Consider the following 27,923-nt stretch of genomic DNA (forward strand, 5'->3'; position numbering starts at 1 on the left):
GGTTTAAATGACTCCCCATAGACTGTAGTGGCAGAGTCAGAGCGTGTCCTGTTCTCATCTGTTTTGTGGTTCAAAGTTTCATGGACAAGAGACACAGATATATTGTGATGCTTGTTTTGCTCAATGAACCTATGGGTCTGTCTGGTGTCTAGCGTAAGGCTACATTCACACATCCATATCTTTCTCACACTTCCAATAGGTGGCGCTAGAGTTCTAGTCCTTTTCCTCTCTGATGAGACAATTTGCATATTTAAATTCCCCATAGTAGCATACAAGTCTCCTCAGTCTGAAATGGCAGGCCTGGCTTGTCCCTCTACACAAGGAGAAACGTTACCCCTTAGACCTCACACTTCCCTCCTACGTTTTGCACGCTCAGTGGTCCACCATATCTGTGTGATACCTGCTGGCTACGTGTGTATCCGCTGCATAGTGCAGCACTTAATAGTGAATCCAGGTTGTCCCCATCTCATCTTGTGTCCTCTCGTGACTCTTCTACTTAATGAAGTCTTGCATTTTATTTTACAATTAGCCTTGCATTTAGTGTTTTATATTCATGTGTCATTAGAAAACAATCCCCCTTCCTGTCTCATAAGTGGCCCCCATGTGTAGTCACGTCACAATATATGCGAGACATGCAAACCAGCATCTGTGGCGATGTGAATCCTACTGTGCGCTGATGAGGAGCAAAACCTCTGCAACCCTCCTTTGCACAGATAAGCAGTTTTGCTGAGACTGATGCCAGTAGGTAAATGGATTTTATTTTCTTTTAACAGATCTGAGCCCATGACGCCCCCCCCCATTTTAGGGACAGATTGAGCACATAGATGGCATTTTAGTTGTACATCTTGACTTGGATTTTATTTGTTTTTACTCTCGTGTTTCACAATTGTGCAAATAACCGTATTTACAGAGCAGGCATGGCACGAGCCACAAGCACACCGTCTGACTTATTACAATGACTGCATTAGTTATCAGAGTATCTGTTGCCTTCAGCTCATAGTCCAGTAATCTGGCTCCCAGGAACATTCATGAGGGTGAGGGTTACGGTTAACCCCAATGCCCACCCCCGGTACGTCTGCGACGTTACATGCAGTGTTGGTGGGTTACACATTTCTTCGAGTGTTGATAAGAAGGTCTCGCTGCAGTCCTGCATCCTTCGCTGCGGCTGTCCTCCCCACGGGGGCATCTGTGATCAATGTCAGCTTATTGAATACACCGCGGCCGAAGTATTCTGCCACCACGTTGAAGCCGTCATTGGAGCACTTTAACTTTAAAAAAAAAAAAAACGTTACTCGTGAATCAGGTTTACAAAAGTTTTCATCCTGTATTTGTCTTTTACACAACAGATGAATGTTCTGTAGTCACCTGAAATCTTACATTCAAACACAAGACCCAAAAACAGAAAAAAAAAGCACTCGGGGAATATTTCTTAAACTATTTTGCGTCGTTTGGCATTCCCTTATGAACCCAACCAACCACATACAATAAGTAGTGCAAATTATATTTAATAAATGGTGGTGACCTGACCTGGTGCTGGAAGTGGTCGTACAGGTCCTTCTTCTCTTCCTGAGCCCTGATCATATCGAGGACTTGCCGGTTTTCGGGCAGGCAGGTGGGGCAGTCCGAGTCGCTCTCCGCGTAGCTCTCAAAGCAGTGTTGGTGGAAAGAATGGCCACACAAGAAGTGTACGGATGGCAGCTCCAGCGCACTGCTACAGATGCTGCACTTGGTCTTCTGGAAGATCTTGGGGCTTAAAGATGGGAAATACAAATATACACAGGTCCATCCAGTGCTCCAAAATGATTGGAAAAAGATCTAATCCCCATGAGGCCAGCTCAAAGGCTGCAGAATATCTACTGCTTAGTGATCAGAGACCGGCTGCTGAGCTGTAATACTACAAACAAGCAGTGGGAGGTGTACTGCAGCTTACAGGGAGTTGTCCACTTTCAAAGTTTTGCTCACAGACTCATTTAGATGTAGAAAATCCAACTGAGCTTTACTGCTCCTCTGAGTCTCCACCGCTGTCCCGAAATCTTGTTTGGCTGCAGATGTAACATCACATCGGTAACACTGCAGCCAATCCACAGCGATTGGTTGCAGCCAAACATCAGAGACTGGGGAGTAGACTTGAGGAGAGTATGCAATGCGCAGTTTGTTTTTCTACACATTTTAAAAGGAAAAGATTAAAAAAAAAAAAAAAAAAAATCAAGTTTCCACAAGTGATAAATATGTGATCTGTGGGGTCCCACTGATCATGAGGGTCCTTCTCTGATCACACATTCATCACTTATCCTGTGAACATGTTAAAATAAATATTTACTTTCCCTGGGGCAACCCCTTTAAGAGGACGCTCCCTTACCCTCAGAATACACGGGGCTCCCAGCGTTAGGTCCGCACATACAAACCTGGATTCCTGCAATCAGATTTGGTTCTTACCTGTTCCGCAGTTCGTGGATCTCCTGCCGTATGCGAGCGGTGTCCTCCCGGTACTGCTGGACTGTCCTCTCGTCCTCCTCCGACTGCTGACTCAGTTTCTGCATTTTGTTGATCAGGTAGTCTCTGATCACAGACAGGGTGGCAGTGGAGTTATGTGCCAGGGTCTGCACCACTGGAAAAGAAGCCAATTACTGCACGAGACGCATCTCCTGCTGCACCGAAATATACGGCGGGAAGAAATGTACATAAGGAATGGGGAGATCGCAAGCTGCAAGATCAAAGCTGGATGAACCTATGCAAGGTTAAGAATCTGGATATCAAAGCCATAAACTGTATATATGTGGTCCTCAAGGCCCGGTACTGGCAGCATGAGGGGGTACTCCAGGGCAAAACCAAGCTTCCCTGGCAACAGGCAGATGGGGCAAGTGGCGTTTGTCCAATATTGCCTTCAGAGACAGCTGTATACAGAGGGTGGTTACATATGCTGGACATAGCTGGATGAGGCCTGTGACCACTACCTGCATCTAGTTGGTCTGGGAGGAGAAAAAGTGAGCGCGAGCAAGTGAGTGAGCAAGCAGGCTAGTGAGCGCGAAAGCAAAAAAACAGGATTTTTTGGGTTGCTTACCGTAAAATCTGTTTCTCGGAGCCTTCATTGGGGGACACAGAGACCATGGGTGTATGCTTTGCTGCCACTAGGAGGCTGACACTATGCACAAAAAAATGTTAGCTCCTCCTCCGCAGTATACACCCCACCGACCGGCACCAATTTCCTCAGTGAGAAAGCAGTAGGAGAAGTAACAAAACAGAATGAAAACAGAACAGACAACTCAACTGTAACCAACCGACAACCATAAGAACAGGAGTTGTAAAACATGGGAGGGTGCTGTGTCCCCCAATGAAGGCTCCGAGAAACAGATTGTACGATAAGCAACCCAAAAAATCCTGTTTTCTCGTTCGCCCTATTGGGGGACACAGAGACCATGGGACATCCCAAAGCAGTCCCTGGGGTGGGAAACAAACTTCCATCAGGCCAGCGGACTCACCACCGCGGCCTGCAGAATCCGTCTACCTAGGCTGGCGTCCGCCGAAGCGTAGGTGTGGACTCTGTAGAATTTCACAAACGTGTGAACCGATGACCATGTTGCAGCTTTGCAAAGCTGCAGCGCGGAAGCTCTGTGGCGCATCGCCCAGGAGGCACCCACTGCCCGAGTAGAGTGGGCCCTGATCCCCGGAGGGGCTCCGCGACGCTTAACTCGGTAGGCTTCCAAAATTGCCGATCTGATCCAGCGAGCAATAGTGGCCTTTGACGCCGAGTGACCTTTCCGCGCCCCATCAGGGATAATGAAAAGAGACTCTGTCTTTCGCAAGGAAGTCGTCCTAGACAGATAGACTCTTATCGCCCTAACCAGGTCCAGCTTGTTCAAGGACCGCTCTCGGGGATGAGTTGGATACGGACAAAAGGATCGTAGCACGATATCCTCGTTGAGGTGAAACGAGGACACCACCTTTGGCAGGAAAGAGGGCGGAGGCCGCAGAACTACCTTATCCTGGTGGAGCACCAGAAAAAAGGAGCGGCAGGAAAGAGCTGCCAATTCCGACACGCGCCGGACGGAGGTGATGGCCACAAGAAAGGCTACCTTCCAAGAAAGGAGAGAAAGGGAAATATCCCTGAGGGGTTCAAAGGGAGGACCTTGCAGAACCTCAAGAACCAGATTAAGATCCCATGGATCCACGGGCGCCCGGTACGGCGGAACCGTGTGAGCCACGCCCTGAAGAAAGGTCTTAACCTGAGGACGGGAAGCCAATGTTTTCTGAAATAGAATGGACAGCGCCGAAACTTGACCCTTCAGGGAACTGAGGGCAAGGCCCGCATCTAATCCTGCCTGAAGAAACGCTAGGACTGAAGGGAGCGAAAAGGACATGGGCGCGATGTCATTGGTCTCACACCAAGTGAAATAGGCCTTCCAAGTACGGTAGTAGATCTTGGAAGATGATGGCTTTCTGGCTCGGATCATGGTCTGAACTACCTGGTCGGAAAATCCTGCCCGTTTCAGAACCTCGGTCTCAACAGCCGCGCTGTTAAATTGAGCGGCCGAGAATTGGGGTGGCAAATCGGTCCCTGAGACAGCAGATCTGTTCTATCTGGAAGCTTCCAGGGGGCGTCCGCGAGAAGGTTGACAATGTCCGCGAACCAAGACCTTCTGGGCCAATTCGGGGCGATGAGAATGACTGGAATTCCTTCTGCCTTGATCTTTTTCAACAGGTTGGGAAGAAGAGGCAGAGGAGGGAACAGGTAGGGAAGGTCGAACTGGGACCAAGGAACGGCCAGGGTGTCGGCGCCCACTGCCAGAGGGTCCCGAGACCTGGACACGAATTGTGGGACTTTCCTGTTGAGGCAAGACGCCATGAGGTCTACATCCGGGGTTCCCCACCGAAGACAGAGCAGATGAAACACCTCCGGATGGAGGGACCACTCTCCCGCCGCGAGACCCTTGCAGCTGAGAAAATCGTCGGCCCAGTTGTCTACGCCGGGAATGTGCACCGCGGAAATTGTCGGAACGGAAATCTCCGCCCAACGAAGAATCTTGGACCCCTCCGCCAGGGCTGAGACACTCCGTGTTCCCCCTTGGCGGTAGACATATGCCACCGCTGTGGCGATGTCTGTCTGAATCCGTACCGGCAGTCCCTTGAGGAGCCTTTCCCAGTGATCGAGAGCAAGATGGATAGCTCGAATCTCCAGAATGTTGATCGGTACCGATTCCCGATCCGACCATCGACCCTGAACAGTGTGGTTGCGGAACACTGCACCCCAACCGAGGAGACTGGCATCTGTGGTTACTATCTGCCAGCGAATGGGAAGGAAGAATCGACCCGATAGAATGAGAGGTGACGACAACCACCAGTTGAGGGACCGCTTGATCCGGTAAGAAGGAGGTACAGGGCGATCCATGGACCGAGGCGACCTGTTCCACTTCGACAGAATGGCCTGCTGGAGAGGTCTGGCGTGAAATTGGGCAAAGGGAACTGCCTCTATCGCCGCCACCATCTTTCCCAGGACCCTCCTGGCTGTACGGAGGGACGGGAATCGTGAGATCTGCAGCGATCGTACTTCCTGCTGCAGAGAGAGAATCTTCTCTTGTGGGAGAAAGACCCTTGACAGACGAGTGTCGAACAGAAGGCCTAGAAAGACCAGGCTTTGGGTAGGAACCACACAGGACTTTTTCCTGTTGACGATCCACCCGAAATCGGAAAGAGTGTCCAGGACGATTGACAAACTTTGGTGAGCCTGTTGAAATGAGGGAGCCCTGATCAGAATATCGTTTAGGTACAGGAAAAGAACGAGACCTCGGACTCTCAACAAAGCCATCAACGCAGCCACGATCTTCGTGAAGAGTCTGGGAGCGGTGACAAGACCGAAGGGCCGTGCGACGAGCTGGTAGTGGTGCTGTCTGAGGTGAGAGGCGATAGTCGTAGAGAACCCCGGGACCAAGGCTGGATCCTTTGGAGGCCGGGATTCGAAGAAACGATCCCGCGGGAGAGAGACGAACTGTATCCTGTATCCTGAGGATACGACCTCCCTGACCCAAGCGTCCTCTACGGAGGCCAGCCAAACGTCCCTGAAGGAAGGAAGTCGGCCTCCCAATTGGAAAGGCGCCTCGCGTGTCCGACGATAGTCATGCTGAAGTAGACCGTCCAGATCCAGATCTGGACGGTCTGCCCTGGGAAGAGTGGGATCGCCAGGAAGGAGTGGGTCTGAAGGAAACTTTCTTTCTCTCCTGGCGAGCCTGCGGTCTCTGTTGGCTGGAGTAGTTGTCCGCCGTATTGAAACGGCGGAAAGTCCGAAAGGGTCGAAACTGACGCCTTAGTGGAGGTCTGCGAGGATTGGACTGAGGGAGAAGTGAACTCGTGCCTCCGGTTGCGTCCTTAATAATCTGGTCCAATTGGGACCCAAAGAGGCGCACCCCCTGAAAAGGCAGGTTAGTGAGGGACTTTTTAGAAGACAAGTCCGCTTGCCAGGCCTTTAGCCAAACTGTACGTCGAATTGCAACTACGTTGCTTGACGACTGAACTGCACAGGATGCGGCATCCAAGGAAGCGGAAAGAAGATAGTCCCCAGCATGGGAGATCTGATTGGCGAGATCGGCCAAACGCTCCGGTTGCGCCTTATCTAAGACGCCTTGACGAAGGTCGTCTGCCCACGTGGCTATGGCCTTTGCTGCCCAGGATGAAGCAAAGATTGGGCACACAGCCGCTGAAGCCGCTTCAAAGGCAGACTTCGCCAGGGATTCTATAATCCTGTCATTAGAATCCTTTAGGGACGCCACGCCTGAAAGCGGGAGAACCGTGTTATTGGAAAGCCTGGACACAGGCGGATCCACCGAGGGAGAGGCCGACCAGTTGTCCGTGAGCTCCTTAGCAAATGGGTAGAGTACGCCTAGACGTTTTCCTCTTTGAAAGCGTCTGGTCGGATCCTCTCTTTCCTTGGTAAAAATCTTCCCAAACTCGGAATGGAAAGGAAAAACCCTGGAGGGAGTTTCTGCCCGTCTGAACGAAACCTCCTGATCTGAGGATTTCGCAGGGGAGTCAGCAATATCGAAAGTATGATGGATCGCTGCAATGAGGTTCTGCACTGTGACCTTAATGTTTGCATCCTGGTCTGAATCCAGCTCTAAAATCCCCTCAGATGACCTGTCCGAAAGCGCTTCACCTGACTCGGGAGAGGAGGCCCAAGAGGGAGGCTGCTGAGAAGGGCTATGCGGTGAGAAGGGACGAGGAGAGGAATCCGGCTGGGCATCTTGCCTGGGTCTATTGCGACTAACGCTGGCTGACTCAGATGGAACAATTTGGGACCTGCTTGGCCCTGCTGAAGAGTCCAGGGGCAACTTATCAAGAACGGCCACCAGGGACTGAGACACCTTGGTGAGGTCTGCCACTAATTGAGATAGCGAGGAGGCCCAGCCAGGCATGGGGGGGTTCACTCTCACCTGGAGCCGTAGATGGCTCCTGGACGGCGGCAGGCTGAATTGGGTTGCTACAATCCAGGCAGAGGGGAGTGGACTGGCCTGTTGGAAGTTTGCGATTGCACGAAGAACATGCAAAGAACTTGACTAAAGTGCAGGGGTGGGCAGTAGAGCGGGTACGATCAGACTTAGAGGTAGACATAGTGAAAAGCTGAGGTAATGCCGGAAGGTTGGGGGACAGAGGGCGGAGAAGGGTCAGTCTGCAGTGCAGAGCTACTCACGGTCCGGTGTCCCCAGAAGCGATGCTCTGCGACCTGTCAGTGGATGCAGGTCAGAGCGAAATCCGGCCGATAGACCTCCTGAAGGAAAAAACCAGCTGGCAGAAGATGATCCGGTGACGAGCTGGTGTCCGGCTAACAGGCTGGTAAAATGGCGCCTGCCTGAGAAAGAGCGCGCGTACAGGAGAGGAGGGAGGGCGGAGCACATTGCAGGGTTAAAATTCACCGCCCTCTAGCCAATAGCAGGCTGGGCAGGTGAAGGACAGGCGGTGGGAGGGCCTGGGAAGAGCGGGAGAGAAGCCCGCTTAGAAGAAAGGGGCGGGGGGCGTGGCCGCGATGCAGCGGTAGGCCCGAAGTGAAGCCGGGGCCTAAATTAGTTGCGGCGGCCGCCTGTCAGCAGGGGGTCGGCGCGGAGGTCGGAAGAAGGGGACGCCGCAGCCGCAAGCCGCTCTCAAGGGGAGGAAAGGAAAAAGGCCCTGTGCTCCCTGTCCCCAGAAAGGGGGAGGGGGGGGGGGGGGGGAATGCGGGGCCAGCAAAAAAGAGCATGGTGTGCCTATAGATGTAGGGCGACTGCGAGCGCCCGCATCCCTGTGCCATTGAAGAGGCCCCCTGTCCGCCGGGAATGAGCAGCCAGGTAATAAAAATCTATACTCACCCATTCCCGATCCGTTACCTGGGTCTGAAGAAGTCCTGCGTCTCATCCAACCGACAGGCTCTGGTAGGCGAGTGGGAAGGAGACTGGCGACAAGGACCCCTGGAGTCGCTGGCACGTCTTGGTGTCGGCGTCCGTCTGGCTGGTCCTGCCGCGGAGAACTGCAAGGATACGGGGTGGCAGTACACGCTGTACTCGCAGACTCCATGTGGGAGTACAGATGTGACTTTTCACTCTGTATCCCTCCGTAGAACCTGTAAAGGAACGACGCACGACGAGGTAGATATGGGTCTAATGAAAGACCCGTGTCCACCTCCTACTGACACTAAGCTAAACTGAGGAAATTGGTGCCGGTCGGTGGGGTGTATACTGCGGAGAAGGAGCTAACATTTTTTTGTGCATAGTGTCAGCCTCCTAGTGGCAGCAAAGCATACACCCATGGTCTCTGTGTCCCCCAATAAGGCGAACGAGAAAGAAAGTTTCACCAAAATGAGAATTACCTGTGACTTACCCAGTAATGGAGGCATGAGGTTCTTGCTCTCAATGTGCCTCAATACTGTGGCAATGTGCTCCTTGCAGTCTTCCTCTTTGCGTGCAAAGTAACTGAGAGCCTGCTCCCACAAGCAGCTCTCCTGCTCCCCGTACTGCTTGCAGGCTTCTATTACCTCCTGGTACTGATCATTTTGCATGTGGTAGTGCATGATCTGCTGGAAGCTAAGAAAACGGGGGGAGAAAAAAAAAAAAAAAAAAAAATCAGGGAAGTAGAAGACCTGCGCTATTGGTGACGCAAGTGACACAGTTCGTAGTGCTGTGTGCGCATTATATACTCACAGCTTGCCCTGCTCGTATAGATACAGCACTCCTTTCTGAAAATTATGCATCTGGCACAGGACGAGGGCTTTATCAAACACTGTCTTAAAGCGTCCGCTCTTCAGGAGAGTCATGGCGTCATTCTGGAGCTGCTGCTTTGCCTGTGAGAGAACGACAGCGATTTACTTGTATCACAAGTGCATGTAACACTATGGGCTTCCGAAGATTTGCCGCCATTAAGCCTAAACTTCCAAATGTTAGAATTCAGAGGAAGCGCAGCAAAGAATAACAGCAGCCCCGCGGTCCTTACCTGAGGGTCATTCTCATGTGCCCAGTTCTGTAAACGCAACTCGAGTAAAGTGTCATAAACACCTTGGGGGGAATCACTCTGCACCTTCGTCATGTGCTCCAAAAACGTCTTCAGCTCACAGGGATTGTTGGCAAATATTGGGATGAATTCTTCTGGGTTTGCCTAGAAGACAAACATACGATCTGTTACTCATTTGTAAAATTCTCCTTATCTCGCTTGTATCATTGAAGTTTGGAGACGACCATGATAATCCTCATGGGAGAGAAAAACAAAGAAAAAAAAAAAAAACAGAACCTAGGGTTAAGAAAAATGTTAGTCCAGCAGCCACATCAGTAGTCCATGGCCCCCAGACCTGATCCCTCCTACCCGATGGCATCCTTTTGCCTCTTCTGATCTGCTCAGCACGATCGATGTCATGGGTCACACACCACAACACCATGAAGTCCAGAGGCCTATGAATCAGGAGAAGCACCGGGGATGCTGCAGGTAGTAGGTGGTTCACAGGGCTCTGGTCTTCTGGCCATAGACTACTCATGAGGCTCCTGGACAAGGGTCCTGCAAAACATTTTTTTCAACTCTTAACATCTCATCCCCAGCTTTCTGCAGAAACTTGTGTCTGGTAAAATATCTGAGAATGCCGATGATCACATCAAGTTTTGGAGAGAAGACCAAATAGTGGCTGTACGCTAGAGGACAGATGACCACACGACTAAGACCTGGACATCACAAAAGGAGAGATCTGCTTTCAGCTTCAAAAAGGATTGATGTGGAGAGACGTGAAAGAACTTGAGATGGTCTGGGGGGCACTCTCCAGTATAGGAAGGACCTTTGGCAGACCAGATGGAAAACAGCAGGAAGAATGGCCAACCTAGACCCTTGTAGGATAGAAGCGACAACCAGAAAACAAGGGTCTGCTAACAAATAGGAAGCCACACAGAGACTTAAAAGGAGGCAACTGTGCGGCTCAAGGGCCAGGCTGAGGATTTAAGATATAACACCCTACAGAAAAAAAAAGGCTTGGAGAGATGATATATAAGAGGGACTTTATTTTCAGAAATGAATTTATCCAAACCAGTGAAGTAACTACTTTCCTGGCTCCAACTAAACACTACAGATATGTGGGCTGTAAAATAGGGATTTTTGTGTACTCACCGTAAAATCCTTTTCTCCGAGCCAATCATTGGAGGACACAGGACCATAGGTGTTATGCTGCTGCCACTAGGAGGACACTAAGTGAACACAGAAAGATTAACTCCTCCTCTGCAGTATACACACTGCCGCTGGCTGAGATTAAACCACTTTTGGTAACAAAGCAGTAGGAGTTTTAAACAAAGAACAATAAACGATGTAAAAAACTAAGAACAAAACAACAAGCCAATAAGCTAACAGGGTGGGTGCTGTGTCCACCAAAGACTGGCTCGGAGAAAAGGATTTTACAGTGAGTACACAAAAATCCCTACTTCTCCTACGCCTCACTAGGGGACACAGGACCATGGGACGTCCTAAAGCAGTCCCTGGGTGGGGAGCAACACAACTGCTAATACCCCATGTAACACTGGCTTACAGCTGTGGTACTGCCGATTGCAGAATGCGTCTGCCAAGAGCTTTGCAGACCTGTTCTGCTGACGCCTGGTGCCGAATGGCTCAAGAGGCAGCCACTGACCAAATAGAATGCGCCTTAATCCCTGCTGGGACAGGTGTGCCCCTTGCACGGTAGGACTTCTGAATAGCTGAGCGACTCCACTTGGCTAGTGTGGCCTTTGAAGCGGCTAGACCCTTCCTATGCCCCTCTGGAAGCAAGGGAGCTGTCCGCGAGATGTACCGTCTAAGAGCCCTAACCACATCCAGAGTGTGAAGAGCTTTCTCGATACGATGGGCTGGTGCCGGACAGAATGAAGGCAATGACAGAATGAAGGCAAAACAATTTCATCATTGAGAAGAAAGGAAGAAACAACTTTGGGCAGAAAAGACGGGGACGTCCTCAAGACTGCCTTGTCGATGAAAAATCAGGAACGGAGGTCGGCAGGATAGAGCCGCCAACTCCGAGACTCGTCTGATTGACGTAATCACCACTAGGAAAACCACCTTCCAAGAAAGAAAGAAAGGTTAGTGATACGTCCTGCAGTGGTTCAAAAGGGGCATCTCTGAGGACCAAGTTAAGATCCCACGATTCCAACGGCACTTTATAGGGAGGCGCCACGTGGGAAACTCCCTGAATGAACGTCTTCACCTGTAACCTGGTGGCAATCTTGTGTTGGAATAGAAATGACAAGGCTGAAACTTGTCCTTTGAGCGAACTAAGCGTGAGACCCGTCTAATCCGGATTGCAGGAAATCCAAGATGGAAGCGATGGAGAACACCAGAGGAGATCGTCCATTGGCCTTGCACCATAAGAAGGTGGTTCTCCAGGGGCGATGATAAATGCGCATGGACAAAGGCTTCCTAGCACTAATCATGGTGGAGATCACTTCATGAGAGAATCCAGCTTGGGCTAAAATCCAGGATTCAACAGCCACGCCGTCAAAGACAGGGCCCCAGAGTTCTGGTGGTAAATCGAACCCTGCGAAAGAAGATCCATGCGATCTGGTAATCGCCAAGGAACATCGGCGACAAGTTTAACTAGTTCAGCATACCATGCCCGGCGCGACCAGGATCACTGGTACCCCCTCTGCTCTGATTTTCTTGATGACCTTTGAGAGCAAGGGGAAAGGGGGGATAAGTATGGGAGTCAAAACCGATGCCACGGCAGCACCAGGGTGTCTGCTCCGATGGCGAATGGATCGTGTGATAGGGCAATGAACTGGGGAACCTTGTTGTTTAGCCTTGAAGCCATGAGTTCCACGTCCGGAGTCCCCCAGCGACGGCAAAATTGCTGAAAGACTTCCGGATGAAGAGACAACTCTCCCGAGGCGAGGCCCTGGCGACTGAGAAAGTCCACCGCCCAATTCTCTACACCCGGTATGTGGATGGCCGAATGGTTGGTCTCGGACCAACGGAGGATGTGATTCACTTCGTGCATGACCGTCTTGCTGTGGGGTACCCCCTTGACTGTTGATATACGCCACAGTAATGGCGTTGTCGGATTGGATCCTGGTCGGGTGACCTGCGAGGAGATGATGAAAACTCAGTAGGGCCAGCCTGATCGCTCGTATCTCCAAGATGTTGATGGGGAGACGTGACTCTGGAACGGACCAACGACCCTGTGCCGCGTGGCGGCGAAAAACTGCGCCCTAGCCAAGAAGACTGGCGTCGGTGATCACCACTAACCAACGTACTGGAAGAAAGGGCCTTTCTTGGTTCAGGGAGGACTTCAGCGTCCACCACCTGAGGGTCTGCCTGACCTGCAGATACAGATGGAACCGACGTTCAAGAGAGAACTGGTTCCTGTCCCAAGCCTACAGCAGCGCATGTTGCAAAGGGCGGAGATGGAACTGAGTGAACGGGACCCGCTTCTATCGCTGCTACCATTTTCCCCAGAATCCCCATGCTGAAACGTATGGAGTGAGGAACCGGGCAGGAAAGAATCCGTGTTCCCTGTTGTAGGGCCAAGGCCTTTTTTGGAGGGAGAATAACCAATTCACGGGAAGTGGCCAGTATCATTCCCAAGAAGGAAATTTGCTGAGCCGGTACTGGAGAAGACTTTTCGAAGTTTATTTTCCAGCCCAGGCAAGAAAGTGTATCCACCGTTATACTTACGCACTCCTCACAGGCTTGAAGGGACTGCCCTTTGATCAGTAGATCGTCCAGATACGGAAGTACCACCAGTCCCCGAGTATGAAGAATGGCCATGACAGATGCCATGACCTTGGTGAAGACTCTGGGGGCGGTGGCGAGGCCGAAGGGCAAGGCAACGAACTGGAAGTGCTCCCCGCGAAGCGTAGGAACTGTTGATGGGGAGGAAAGATTGGGATGTGAAGATAAGCATCTTTGATGTCGATGGCTGCTAGGAACTCTTCTTTTTCCATGGAGTTGATGATTGAGCGGAGAGATTCTATTCTGAACCGCTGTACCTTGACAAACGTGTTTAACAGATTTAGGTCCAGTATGGGCCGCTTCGTTCTGTCCTTCTTAGAAACCACAAAGAAATTCGAGTAAAAACCCTTGAACCTTTCGTCCTGAGGAACCGGAATGACTCCGTCCCTTTGCAGTACATGTACTGCCTGAAGAAAAGCTGTTGTCTTTGTTTTGGGAGGAGAAGACCGGAAAAAACGTGTTGTGGAGGGGAAGAAAACTATTTTGTATCTGGAGGACACCAGCTCTCTGACCCACATGTCTTGGACGACCGAGAGCCAGGCTTGACGGAACGAAAGTAAACGGCCGCCTACTTTGTCGGTGCCCGCCGGATGCCGCAACGAGTCATTGTGTAAAAGATCTAAGGGATCTGGCTCACTTAGATCCAGACGTCCTTGGCCTGGATTTCCAGGTGCAGTTAGGTCTGTATGAGACCTGGGAACCTCTGTCTCCACACAGAGACCGTCCTGATCCAGAAGAGAAGGTTGTAGAGGACCAACTGGAATTGTTGCGAAAAGGACCAGACCGAGGCGTTTGTTGATTCTGAAATTTACCCTTCCCTCCGGTAGCGTCAGAAATGAGTTTGTCCAGTTTCAGTCCAAATAAGCGACCAGTTTGGTAAGGCAGAGAGGTTAACGATCTCTTGGAAGCAGAATCTGCTCGCCATTCTCGGAGCCATAGGGGCCCTTCTGATGGAGACTGCATTTGCAGCCGCCTGTGCAGAGCAATTGGCCGCATCTATCGAAGCGTTAACTACGAAGTCCCTGGCTTGAGCTATCTGACTAACGAGGTTGGCGGCTTCCGGGGGAAGATTGCTGTCATGAATGGTTGTTGTTAACACCTCTGCTCAAGCGACCATTGCATTAGCCACCCAAGTAGCGGCAAAGGATGGAAAGATCGCCGCTCCTGAAGCCTCAAAGATTGAGCGAGAAAGGTAGTCAATTTGACGGTCAGTGTGGTTTTTGACTGAGGAACCGTCAGACAAGGATAGGAGTGTTTTGGATGCAAGACACAATACGGCAGGATCCACTGAAGGGGACTGTAGCCAATCCTTCATTAGATCTGGACCAAAAGGGTATTTTGACTCTATAGGCTTTTAACCCATGAACAGTTTATCTGGCCGGTACCTGTGTTTCTGGACAATGTCCTTAAACTCAGGATGATTGGTAAATACTTTGTGAACACGTTTTGTTATGAATGAGTCACCGTAGGAGGCAAAAACAGAAATGTTAGCCAAGTCCAGAAAACCAGAGAAGTTGGCAGCTATCGGATTGCAGACCCCTGAACCTATCAACACAACTAGCAGTAGCCGTGGGGGGTTCCTACGATGCCCTAGACCCCTCGATCACAGCCGGAGGACTACATAGCCTAAAGACAGAAAGGGAAATCTAAACTGCCCCAGAGCAGACCCCAAAGCAAAAGGCAGCCCCCAACATATAATGACGGTGAAGCAAGAAGAAAGAACACTAACACAGACAGAAAGATAGACTGAGCAAAGACGGGGCCCAAGCTAACTAGATAGGAAAGGACAGGAAGGCTGCTGTCTGCAATCCGTGAAAAACCCTATGAAAATAAGAGCCAACAAACTGACAGTGAAAAAGGCCCTGAAGACGCTAGGCTTCAAAAAGGCTATGTCAGTACTCAGGAATATTCTGAAGACAGAGCAACCGGCAAAAGGAGATTCAGCTCACCCCAGCAGGGAATGGCAGAATCCAGAAAAGCAAGGCAAACAAAAACAAAACACAAATGCTAACAGGCAAAGCAGAAAACTTAGCTTTAGAGGAGCAGGAATCAGACTGGTCTCCTAGAAGTCCTCAGAGAAATCACCCGCAGGGCAGAAGGGCGTCAGCAGCCTTATATCCAGTCCGTGACTCCACTCAGCCAGTCATCATCATTAGACTCAGGTGCCTGATAATCAGGCTCATTACCTTCCTTCACCAGAATAGGGAGTTCACCAGACCTCAGTGACGAAGGAGAAAATGAACTCACAACAACGTTTAGTCTTCTTAAATGACACTACGTTTTCCAGAGCGGACATATTTTCCTTGTCCACCCTCAGGATCTTGTTGACCGACTCAATTATAGAATCAAGAGTCTCTTGATAAGTCGAGGAATCCTGGACTAAAGACGCATCAGACACGTATTCGGAGTCATGTGCGCTGCAAACCTCAGAAGATGGGGAGCGAGAAATGGAATTCGCAGACGCCGAAGCACGAGCATGATCGGGGTACGCGTCATGGGTCCTTTTTCTAGAGACCTGAGCCCCCTTTGACTGAGTACGACCCCTGCTGGTGGACGGTTCCCAACCATCGCCAGAGTCCTCCGCGGTCGACAAAGTGACGTTCTGACTTAAAGAGGGCCCCCGGAGAGAGTCTATTGCTTTGGCCAGGGAAGCCATAGACCGAGACAGGGACACAGCCCACTCAGGGGGACAAGACTCAATAGGGTCGGTGGCGGCAGCGGTTGGCGTCTGGGCACAGTCCGGGTCACAACCCGTGCATAATGGAGTAATATGAGCACGGGGCAAGGCAGTATTGCAAGTGGCACATGAGGTAAAAAAACAAACACTTTTTCTGTTAGTCTTTTTGGACTCCTTAGATTGAGACTTAGTGTGCCCCTAACGGTTAAAGGCACAGTATGGGCTGCAGGTGCAGAGAAGGCGTATAGCATGCGCAGAGAAGGGGTTAAGATCTCCTCCAAAGGCTGAATACAGCTTACCCAAGGTCCTGTTCCTGTGTCCCCAGGGGAGAAGTCGGTGGTCTTAATCCGCAGAAAGTTTTTGGCGGTCCCTGCAGCGGTGCTGGTGGCGCTGTCAGTCAGTGTGCCCCCACAGCCGTCACAGAACAGGCTGCATAAAACATCATGGCCCTCAAGACTAGAAGGGCGCTTCTCATTCAGAACGAGAAGCACCAGGAACGTGGGCGGCAGCTCTGGCGGTGGGCGGCACCATGCAAATTGCGGCCTAGTCCGGCTAAAAGTTGGGAGCTAAATTTCTGAAGCCCGCCGGCGATGCGCGCCGGCTGAAAAGAAGGGGGCCGCGACGGGGCACAGATCGACCGTCGCTGGCATCGGGCCAGCGCTCCCTCCCCCCAAGGACCAGGACCCGCACCCTCCGTTGCGGAGGATCATGTAGAGGGACGTGCTGTCAGTAGGCCTCATACTTACAGAGGTGATGCAGCAGAGCCGGAGTTGTGCTCTTAAAGGTATATACCTCAATCCATCCTCCCTATATACAGGGGGATGGAGAGGACCCTTCTGTTCGTTAGTCTTTACCTGAGGCCATGGGGCTGTGGGAAGCTATTAGATGGGGGCCTCTGTGCAACACCGAACCCCGTCAGATGTCAAGCTATGGGTTTGGGCCCCGAAGAGGAACATGAAGGTGACACTCCATGTGCTCGCCTTTTATAGGTGTGGGGAGATCAGGACCATGAAGGAACTGTCACCCCAAAGTGAGGTCAGGCATGCCCCAGTCGTCGCAGGAGAGGATACGGAGAGATATACTCAGTGTTCCCGCCTGTTGGTGGTTCGGGGGAGAACGGATTCTTGAAAGGATCCGTCTCCCCCTTCACTCCGTTATTAAAAATAAAAATTTACAGAAAAAAAAAAAAAAATTGAAAATAAAAACATTGGGGTCAGAAACCAGACCAAGTGCCTCCTACAGACACTAAGCAAGAACTGGTTCAATCTCAGCCAGCGGGAGGGTGTATACTGCAGAGGAGGAATTAATCTGTGTTCACTTAGTGTCCTCCTAGTGGCAGCAGCATAACACCCATGGTCCTGGGTCCCCCAATGAGGCATAGGAGAAAACAGGATTTTTGGTTGCTTACCGTAAAATCTGTTTCTCGGAGCCTTCATTGGGGGACACAAACCATGGGTGCATGCTGCTGCCACTAGGGGGCTGACACTATCTACAGAAAAAGGTTCGCCCCACCAACCGGCACTAATTTCATCAGTTAGTGAGAAAGCAATAGGAGAAGTAACAAAATAGAGTGAAAACAGAACAGACAACTCAACTGTAACCAACAAACATAAGAACAGGAGTTGCAGAACATGGGAGGGTGCTGTGTCCCCCAATAAAGGCTCTATGAAAGAGATTTTACTGTAAGCAACCAAAAATCCTGTTTTCTCTATCGCTTCATTGGGGGACACAGAAACCATGGGACGTCTCAAAGCAGTCCCTGGGGAGGGAGAAGCAAACTTCCATTAGGTCTGAGAACTCACCACCGCCGCCTGCAAGATCCTTCTGCCTAGGCTGGCGTCCGCCGAAGCGTAGGTGTGGACCTTGTAAAATTTGGCAAACGTGTGGATCGAAGACCAGGTTGCCGCTTTGCAAAGCTGCAGCGCGGAAGCTCTGTGGCGCACCGCCCAGGAGGCACCCACTGCCCGGGTAGAGTGAGCTCTAATTTCAGGAGGGGGCACTCAATGCTTGACCCGGTAAGCTTCCAGAATTGCCGATCTGATCCAGCGAGCAATAGTAGCCTTGGAGGCTGGCTGTCCTTTCCACACACCATCTGGAATGATGAAGAACAATGTCCTCGTTTAGGTGGAAGGTAGATACCACCTTAGGAAGGAAGGAAGGCGTGGGCCGCAGGACCACCTTATCCTGGTGGATTACCAAAAGGGCCGCCAATTCCGACACGCGCCGGATGGAGGTGATGGCCACCAGAAAGGCTACTTTCCACGAGAGAAGGTATAGGGAAACTTCCCTGAGAGGTTCAAAGGGAGATCCCTGTAGAGCCTCCAGGACCAGATTGAGCTCCCATGGATCTACAGGAGCGCGGTACGGGGGTGCCGCATGAGCTACCCCCTGAAGAAAGGTCTTGACCTGCGGTCAGGAGGACGTCTTCTGGAAAAGAATGGAAAGCGCCGGGACTTGACCCTTTAAAGAGCTGAGGGCAAGGCCTGCATCTAGGATAGAAGGGAGTGAAAAGGACATGGGCGGAATGTCATTGGCCTCGCACCAAGTGAAATAGGCCTTCCACGTACGATAATAAATTCTGGAAGACGATGGCTTTCTAGCACGGATCATGGTGTGAATAACCCGATCCGAAAAACCTAACCGTTTCAGAACCGCGGTCTCAACAGCCATGCCGTTAAATTGAGCGGCAGAAAATTGGGGTGTCAGATTGGACCCCGAGACAAGCTTCCAGGGGGCGTCCGCGAGAAGGTTGACGATGTCCGCGAACCAAGACCTTCTGGGCCAATTTGGAGCGATGAGAATGACTGGTACACCTTCCACATTGATTTTCTTCAATAGCTGTGAAAAAGAGGAAGGGGAGGAAACAGATAGGGGAGCTTGAACTGAGACCATGGAATGGTCAGAGCATCGGCGCCCACTGCGAGAGGATCTCGGGCCCTGGATACGAATTGAGGGACCTTCCTGTTCAGGCGAGACGCCAGCAGATCTATGTCCGGAGTCCCCCAACAACGGCAAAGCTGATGGAAGACGTCCGGATGTAAGGACCACTCTCCCGCCGCGAGGCCTTCTCGGCTGAGAAAATCGGCGGCCCAGTTGTCCAACAGGGAATGTGCACTGCGGATATCGCTGGGACTGATACCTCTGCCCAGTGAAGAATCTTGGACACTTCCGCTAGTGCCGAGGGACTCCGTGTCCCCCCTTGGTGGTTGACGTATGCCACCGCTGTGGCATGGTCTGTCTGAATCCGGATCGGCAGACCTCTAAGAAGCCTTTCCCAGTGAATGAGAGACAGATAAATCGCCCGTATCTCAAGGACGTTGAACGACAGAGTTGACTCTTTAGTCGACCACCGCCCCTGAACCGTCTGATTGCGAAACACCGCACCCCAGCCGAGAAGGCTGGCATCAATTGTCACAATCTGTCAGTGAATCGGAAGAAATGACCGGCCTAGTGAAATGAGAGGTGACGTCAGCCACCAATTGAGGGACTGTTTGACCCGGGACGAGAGGCGAATTGGACGATCCAGGGAAAAGAGACCTGTTCCACCGAGACAGAATGGCCTGTTGAAGCGGTCTCGAGTGAAATTGAGCATAGGGAATCGCTTCGGCCGTCGCCACCATCTTTCCCAAGACTTTCATGGCTGACCGGAAGGATGGAAGTTGGGGGCTCTGCAGCGATCGTACATCCCGTCTAAGAGAGATCATCTTGTCTTCGGGAAGAAAGACCCTCGATCGACGGGTGTCGAACAATAAGCCTAGAAACACAAGACGTTGTGTCGGAACAAGGCAGGATTTCCTTTTGTTGACGAGCCACCCGAACCTGGACAGGGTGTCGAGAACGATGGTTAGACTTTCGAGAGCCTGGGGAAAAGATGGAGTTTGATTAGGCCTGTTTCACACATCCGTATTTAAACTTCAAAATCCGCCGCTTTGCAAAAAAAAACGGATCCGCCATTTTGCTTGGCGGATCCGTTTTTTCCCCCATTGAGATGCATTACTGGCGGATCTTGACGGATGGCCATCCGTTGATCTGTTTTTTTGCGGATCCGCCAAAATTTTTACGTCCGCCGACATGCTCGGACGGACCATGCAACGTTTTTTCGGGCGGCCGGATCCGCATTTCTCACTGCGCATGCCCGAAAGACTTCACTCAGCCGCAAATTTAACCCTAAATTCTATTCTGGCGGCTGAAAAATTCTCTCTCTCTCTCCTTCCCCAGGCAGCGGTTCCTTTAAAATTCTTCCGTTAAAATAACGGTCCGGTGCCAAACGTTGTGGTCAGTATAGGAACGGATCTGTAATCCGCCATTTTAGCGGATTTTGACCGAACAAACTGATGTGTGAAACAGGCCTTAGAATGTCGTCGAGGTACGGAAAGAGGACGAGGCCTCTGATCCTCAACAGAGCCATCACCGCCGCCATGATCTTTGTAAACACTCTGGGCGTGGTGACGAGACCGAACGGCAGGGCAACAAACTGGAAGTGGTTTTGATGAATTGCGAAACGCAGGAATTTCTGATGCCCGGGAAAGATGGGGACATGCAGATAGGCCTCTTGAATGTCTATTGAGCACATGAATTCCTGCGCCTCCATGGAAGCAATTACTGAACGAAGGGACTCCATCCTGAAATGTCGCAGGCAGACCCTTTTGTTCAGCAATTTGAGATCCAGAATGGGCCGGACCGCGCCGCCTTTTTTCGGCACTACAAACAGGTTTGAGTAAAACCCTGAGAATCGTTCTGTTTTGGGAACGGGCACAATCACCCTGGAACTGTGAAGAGAGGCGATGGATGGAAAGAAACCCAGAACTAAGGCGGGGTCTTTTGGAGGTCGAGATTCGAAAAAACGATCCCGGGGCCGAGAAACTAACTCTATCTTGTATCCTGAGGATACAACTTCCCTGACCCAAGCGTCCTCCACCGAGGCAAGCCAGACGTCTCTGAAGAAAAGGAGTCGGCCGCCCAGTTGGGAAGGCGTCTCGGAGCTCTGTTGATAGAACTTGCCGATGTGGATCGTCCAGTTCTGGACCTGGAGGATCTGCCTTGGGAGGAGTGGGATCGGGAGAAATGTGACTCAGGGGCCCCATAGTTACCCTCTGCCTGTTCCATCTTCTGAGCAAAACCTGGGGAAGGAAGGTACCTTCATCATCCAGCGTTCATGATTCCTGTAGAGGGATGTCCGCGCCTCTTCCAAACCGACAGGCTCTGGTAGGCAAGTGGGTGGGAGATAGGGGACGAGGACCAGTCTGGAACGCTGACACGCACCCGTGTAGGCTCTTGGTCTTGCTGTGGAGGGCTATTAGGATATGGGGTGGCAGTACACGCCGTACTCATAGTCTCTTTGTGGGACTACAGATGCGACCATTCACTCTGTATCCCTCCGGAAACCTGAAAGGAAACGACGCACACTGAGGTAGATATGGGTCTAATGAAAGACCCATGTCCACCTCCTACTGACACTAAGCTAAACTGACAAAATTAGTGCCGGTTGGTGGGGTGTATACTGCGGAGGAGCTAACCTTTCTCAGTACATAGTGTCAGCCTCCTAGTGGCAGCAGCATACAACCATGGTTTCTGTGTCCCTCAATGAAGCGATAGAGAAAACCTAGAACGTGGCTCTCAGACCACAAGAGGAGCAGCTCTGCTTAACCTCCCCTGGTCCAGTGCTGCCCCTACACCACCCCAGGCTGCATTATTGAAGTCACATCGAACCTCCCCTGGTCCAGCACTGTCCCCACACCACCCCAGTTACGTCAACAGCGCTGCAGCCATTCACTAAGCTCAGCGGATATAGGTGATATGAGCTCGCTGATTAACTGCAGCACCGTCAAGACAAAACCGCTGCAGAGACGCAATGTTGCACCTGGGTATGATGAGTAACACAGTTTATTCTTTTACACCTAACTATGCCTGTGGGCAGAAGATCGCTGATATCTTACCCTACTCCCTCCACCAGACTGGGGAAAGTCAGTGCAGAGCTCCTTAAGCAGTTGGGTGGTCTCGTTGGGCACGTGGTACATGAGGATTTTCCCGTAACACTTCATATTGCTCTCTGCTTGAGGAAAGGGGAGACGTCCGATGTAGCGCAGAGCTTCTTGAAAGTTCTGTAAGAGAAACAAAACATGGAAAGCTGCATCACATCTTCATCACCATAACCAATATTATACTGTCCCTTTGTGGACGAGACTATGAAAGTAAATGGATGGACAGTCGCACTCAGAAAATAAATAATCTTTGCAAAAGAGTCTTTGAAGAAAAATTTTTTCTATGATTTTTAATTCATCTGAGATTTTTCCAATAAATCAAATAATGAAACACCGCAAACAAAAAAGAAATATTCAAAAGGTGAGTATTATATGGTTACGTTTCGACCTAATCCTAGGTCTTGCTCAAACCATACTGCAAAAGAAGAGGTAGAAAATAATTACAACACTAAACTAGGTGAACAAAGTATCAAAAGCAACTGGAGATACAATTGTATACAAAATAGTTATATACAAAAAAAAAGTAAAAAGGGGTTAGTTGAAGAGACCAAATATATACACAGCACATGTTCGGGTATACAGAGAAATTGACAACATAGGGATCTATAAAATACCCAAGAAGATGCCCAGTTGGTCAGGAGGACAGAAACTAGAGGGTGTCAAAGGCTATTGGCAGAAGTCAATATATATAAGACATTATGCTTCATAAATAATATGACAAGACTATGAAGTCACCTTAATGTCTTCCAGTTGGATCTTCAAGTACCATTCATGATGGGCGTGCTTTTCTGCCAAATAAAGGGCATGCGAGTGGTAGCCAGCTTGCCGAAGAACTTTAATTGCTATTTCCACATCAAAATGGACTTCCCCCTCACTCGCCTGGCAGCAAAAATGGAAAAAACAATTATTTTATATCCTTACGTGCAGGTGAGATGTGGCTGAAACATGTGTGGCTTTACTTTGATGAATTTTTCTAAGCGGGCGCTGTCCTTCAGCTTGGTATAGCAGTTCAGCAGCAGTGTGGTGTGATCGGCGTTGGCCAGAGATTGCTGATGCAGGGCCTGCAGGTACGCCGTCAAGTTGTGAATGCGCTGGGCATCTAGGAATTTCCGAATGACATAGGAAGGCTCCAGCTTCCCAATCGTTCTAATGGAGAAAGGATACAAGGGGTTAAGCAACGGCAAATGTGGGGTTTTTTTCCCTCCTCTTCTTCCAAGTGCCATAACTTTTTTTTTCCATTTTCCTGTGACAGATATCAATGTTTGTGCCACAGCAAATGATCAGCTACATGAAATTGTATCGTGGCGATGGATCAACGGCCCCCAAATTAGCACCCTACCCTGATCACGGCCCCCCTAAATGTGGCTTAGGCGAGTGGTCCTGGTTATATAAAGAAAGAGATGAGATACCGTATATACTGCTGGATGGCTCCATCGTGGTCTCCTTTGCTGTACAGGTGGTCTCCATACTGCCGGAAGATCTCAGACAGCCCATCGCTGTCCAAGTGTTGACCCTTCGCCAAAGATATGGCCATAACATACAGATTCTTCTTGAAGAGCATCTGAAGAAAAAAAAAAAAAAAATTATTCTGCAACTCCGGCTATTGGGTGAAAGCAAAATCACATTGTGAATACAGCGTAGTGTTCATCTAATCAAGTCTGGCGGTCTGCACAGCTGGCCTGGCAGTGGGGGGTCCCAGTAGACGTATGGACCCCGTTCCAACAGTTATCACCCACAGAAACTTCCGATAATGCCGCATTCTAGTCACCTGAGTACTACAGCCAATCACATGCCTCTGCGATCAGGTTATTGCAGAATAGGACGCAATCACTTCCGACCCCGGCAGATACCATCGGAGCAATCGCCACAGGGGACTATGCCTGATTATTTTGCTATCCATGCATCTTACTGATTTTTTATTTGAAAGACTGGACAACCCCTTTAAGACTCCACAGAGATGAGGAAGTGATTGCACATCCCAGAAATATCCCATCCTATTGGAAGGAGGCGGAGACAGGCAAGTCTAATCCATATACAAAGACAATACAATGATACCAGGCTCATTAAAAGGGGTTGTCCCATAAACATATCACTTTCCACATGATAGCGGAGGGGTCCCAGTACCCCTGTGTTAAAAGAACAGTAGTGAGAACACACTGTGTACCCACGCTCCTCAGCGCCTGCACCCACTGGTCATGCCAGCGCTTTCCAGGACCCGCTGGTTCCTCTCCAGGGCCCACTGGTCCCCTCCCCAGCGCCTGCGCCCAATGGTCTGCTCCCCATTACCCGCTGGTCGCCCCCGCTCTCCATCCACAAACAACTTTGGGCCTGTGTTTTGGGAATCACTGGGGGTGTCAGCAGCTAAATCCCCAGCGTTCACACATTTATCATCTATCCCATCAAATTCTTTCAGTCCGGTCAGAGAACCCCCTGGACTTTCCAATCTACCTCCTGTGTCCATAACAGCATCTGCTTCTTAGAATGACTGCCGCGGTCACAATAATGCAGCAGTTTATAGTGGATCCTGTTCCCACAGGAGTCGCCCCCTCTGCTCCAGGAGAATATCTGCGCACCTCCAGCTTGGTCTGCGTGTCCTTCTCGTGTAACGCCTGCAGGACTCCATCATGTTTGAGAACATAGAGAGAACCCCACTCGGCCAGGACGTCCACCACATCATTGAGGACACAGCTGTAAGCGATAAACTTGTTCCCCAGGTCGTAGATGGTCAGCGTCTGCCTGTCGGCTGTGTGGCTGTCTGCACGTCCAGCAAAATCCGATCTGTAATCAGGGAAAATGTGCAACACATGACATTAGCACAGACGATCAATTTATTTTTGCATTTTCGATGCCCATTTAGAGTTTTATTTTCATACCTTTCTCTGGAGACAATGACGAGATATCCGCGATACCAATGCACTATCAGCTTCTGTCCTTCGAATGCAAAGCAGGGTCCCCTCTCGTCTGTTTGGTAGAGATACACGCACTCATTGCCGGCCACGATGAACTGCATGTCCTGGGAAGGGTCGGACAGAGCGGAGCAGCGCAGGCTGCAGCCGTGAGAGTCCAATTCTGTGTAAGGGTAATCCTTCTGACTGAGCTCGTACGCCTGAAAGAAAAGGATCCAAAGTCACAGATATGGAGAGGCCGAAGCTCTGCTCGTTCTGCGCACATGGCCGAGGTGAGCCATCGCAGCCGAGAGGTCAGCACAAGGCATAACGCACACATCCTCTGTCATTATCGAGGCTTCGGAGAGAAAGGACGGCCTCATATGATTCCCCCTATAGATGAGCGCCCCCTCTGACGGCCATGTTCCCAATCCCCTCCCGGAACAATGGTCAAATAGGCCAGGAACGAAGGCTGGAAAGAAGGGAGACAAATGACTAACATGACGGAAATTATTTTACCCTGACGCTTTCCGTGGTGACCACAAACAGATGGGTGGTCTTGCCGGTTTGTCTGAACGCCATGCCCGTGACTGGATAACTCCCCTCCTGCAGGATCTGCGTCTTACTATGTCTGTCTCGGGTTATATCCCCTTTGGTTAAGACGACGCTTCCATCTGTAAAACCTTCAGGCAAGAAAACGACAAAAGACTGATGAAATAGTGAAGAAAGCAGTCAGATACCTAACGCTAAGGGGCATTAATGGTACACAGGATATTCCAGAAATGTCCAAGATGGAGCGGCCCCTCCTCATCTCAACCCTGGCGGCCAACCTCCCCCCACCCAGCCAAGAAGGCCCCCTCAAACCCAGCAGCCGCCTCTCTCCCCACCCCCCAGCGGCCACCTCTTTTCCCCACCACCCAGCGGCCACTTCTCTCCCCCGCGACCACTCCACCAGCGGCAACCCCTTCCTCCCAGACACATTAGCAGCTGGGATTGAGGAACCCCCTGCTGAATAGAGGCGTGAGTTCCAGAGTTAATACCCACATCTAGGTTCACATTGGAAGCTCTCCCAAAAACGAGATTCAGATGTGTCCCAACAGATACACAGACTTTAATTCTAGAGGAATGCATCATTTAATCTGGACACAACAGTGTAGACAACTATGCCACTGCTTACGCAAGCAATGCAAAGTCTTCAGAGGAAAGGGGGGAGGAATGCCGCCTTGCACAAAAATATTCTTCCTTTCTACCACAGTCTCTCATGTTCAGTACTTACCGATGGCCATAAAGTTGAGGTTTTCGTGGACAGTGATGCACGATACGACTGTCGGCTTGTTACCGGGAATAGCAGGAAAGATCCTGGTGCACAGCGGGTTTCCTCCATCGCGCTTATCAAGGTTCCAAACTTTGACCTGGGAAAAGTGAACACATTTGAAAACTGATATAAAGCAGGAGGAAGAAGGAAAAAAGTAGACCTGTACTGATTTATTATTCTTTGCTTATATAGTGCAGTCATATTCCGCAGCGCTTTACAGACATCATCATCACTGTCCCCATTGGGGCTCACAGTCTAAATTCCATACAATCTAGAAGAGTACGTCTTTGGAGTGTGGGAGGAAACTGGAGAACCCGGAGGAAACCCATGCAAACACGGGGAGAACATACAAACTCCTTGCAGATGGTGTCCTTGGTGGGATTTAAACCCAGGACTCCAGCGCTGCAAGGCTGCAGTGCTAACCACTGAGCCACTATACACAGTGCTAACCACTGAGCCATTGTAGAGTCCCATGTAAAGGTCCAGGATAAGCACTTTTCGATCCATTATAAAGTCACTTCAACTATGTCGGAGATTCTGTTGGTAAAACAAATATAACAAAAATGCTAAGGAAAAAAAAAAAAGTTTTTGGTCACCTATTTCATAGAAACAGGAAACAAAAAAAAAAAAAAAAAGAAAAAAACATAAAAAATGCAATTTTCTGCACTTACCACAGGGTTCACCCCCTCCTCATCCTCACCTACGGAGACCAGGATGTTGTGCTGCTTCAGCTGGTGGAGGTGGGTGACGCGGAGCTTATAAGCCTGGAAGGAGGAGAGCTGCAGGGAGCGCGGCAGGAACCAGATCTGGCCGGACATGTCTGATTCTCAGATAAGGACACAGCCATGAAGAGACGACGCGCAGAGCTGCCACCAATCAGGACTTAGTGAGGGAGTGAAGGCCCCAGTGATCGCACATTTATAGGCCAGAGCCCGCTCCGATCGCCGCCGCCATCTTGGTACACCCATGGCGCTCAGCCGCGGGCCTAGAGATTGTTGTGTTTTCTACATGTCATTGTACAGAAGTAATACGAGTACGGTATAGTGATCAAATCATCACAAATCCCTGGAGAGGCCTGAAAAAGGAAATGTTACAAATCTCAGGAAATAAAGGCAGTTTTTGTAAAAAAAAGTTTCATTTTGTTTTTAAACCACCAAAAAAACCCCACAAAATACCGTCCGGTGTCGCCGCCGGGAAGAATCTTTTTGCCTTAAAAACAAAGCCCAAATACAAGGGCAAAATTTCGTTCTTTTCACCATTTCCCCCATTTTTCAGCCCGTTATACGGTAAGATGAGAGCACGCTGGGAGCAGTAGTCCTCCCCCACCTCTGGAGCAAGAAACAACACACACAAGGAAAAGGATACCTCCGAACAGCAGGCTGCCGCGGCCGGAGTCGCACACCGTCAGCCCCGGGGGCATTGTCAGCGGTTTCCCGCCCTCCCCCGTCAGCCGTACCGGTTCTTTCTCAAAGAAAGCGAATCTCCTCCACTGCAGATACGCCGCCATCGCTCTGTTTTCGTTTTCCGTTCAGCCCGGTCACATGACATGGCCTAACTAGTACCACGTGACAGGATGAGCTGTCCAAACGCCTCAGGTCTTTTCCGGTCGCAGTGCCGCCATCTTTACTGAGGGCAAGATGCCCACATCCTGACTGATTAATATGGAGATGGAAGAAACTTCTGGCTGGTCGCTGATGTTTCGTTTTGCCACGTCCCCTGTTATGGCAACATACAGCAATGTTTTTTCTTAAGGGCCCGTCACACTAAGCGATATCGCTAGCAATATCGCTATAATGTCACTGGTTTTTGTGACGTTATAGCGATATCGCTATGTCTGATACTTACCTCCGACCGATCCCCCGCTG

At 50.5% G+C, this 27,923-nt stretch overlaps 1 protein-coding gene across 1 annotated transcript; it reads right to left on the reverse strand.

The window, feature by feature from the left end:
• Positions 1-830: 830 nt before the first annotated feature.
• VPS11 (VPS11 core subunit of CORVET and HOPS complexes) lies at positions 831-27,609 on the reverse strand. The gene is made up of 16 exons (XM_073585274.1): positions 27,424-27,609; positions 26,730-26,878; positions 26,020-26,155; positions 25,263-25,426; positions 24,732-24,964; positions 24,432-24,636; positions 23,268-23,419; positions 22,818-23,004; positions 22,594-22,737; positions 21,814-21,978; positions 9,448-9,609; positions 9,159-9,298; positions 8,839-9,041; positions 2,437-2,608; positions 1,528-1,750; positions 831-1,268 (listed from the first exon to the last, which is right to left on the reverse strand). Exons 1-16 carry the CDS (start codon positions 27,563-27,565, stop codon positions 1,104-1,106), a joined length of 2,742 nt encoding a protein of 913 aa, XP_073441375.1. The 5' UTR covers positions 27,566-27,609; the 3' UTR covers positions 831-1,103.
• Between the last annotated feature and the right edge of the window lie 314 nt (positions 27,610-27,923).

The sequence above is a fragment of the Dendrobates tinctorius genome, unplaced genomic scaffold, assembly GCF_039654945.1.
Source record: "Dendrobates tinctorius isolate UK_male_01 unplaced genomic scaffold, ASM3965494v1 ptg000086l, whole genome shotgun sequence".
Taxonomy (NCBI): domain Eukaryota; kingdom Metazoa; phylum Chordata; class Amphibia; order Anura; family Dendrobatidae; genus Dendrobates; species Dendrobates tinctorius.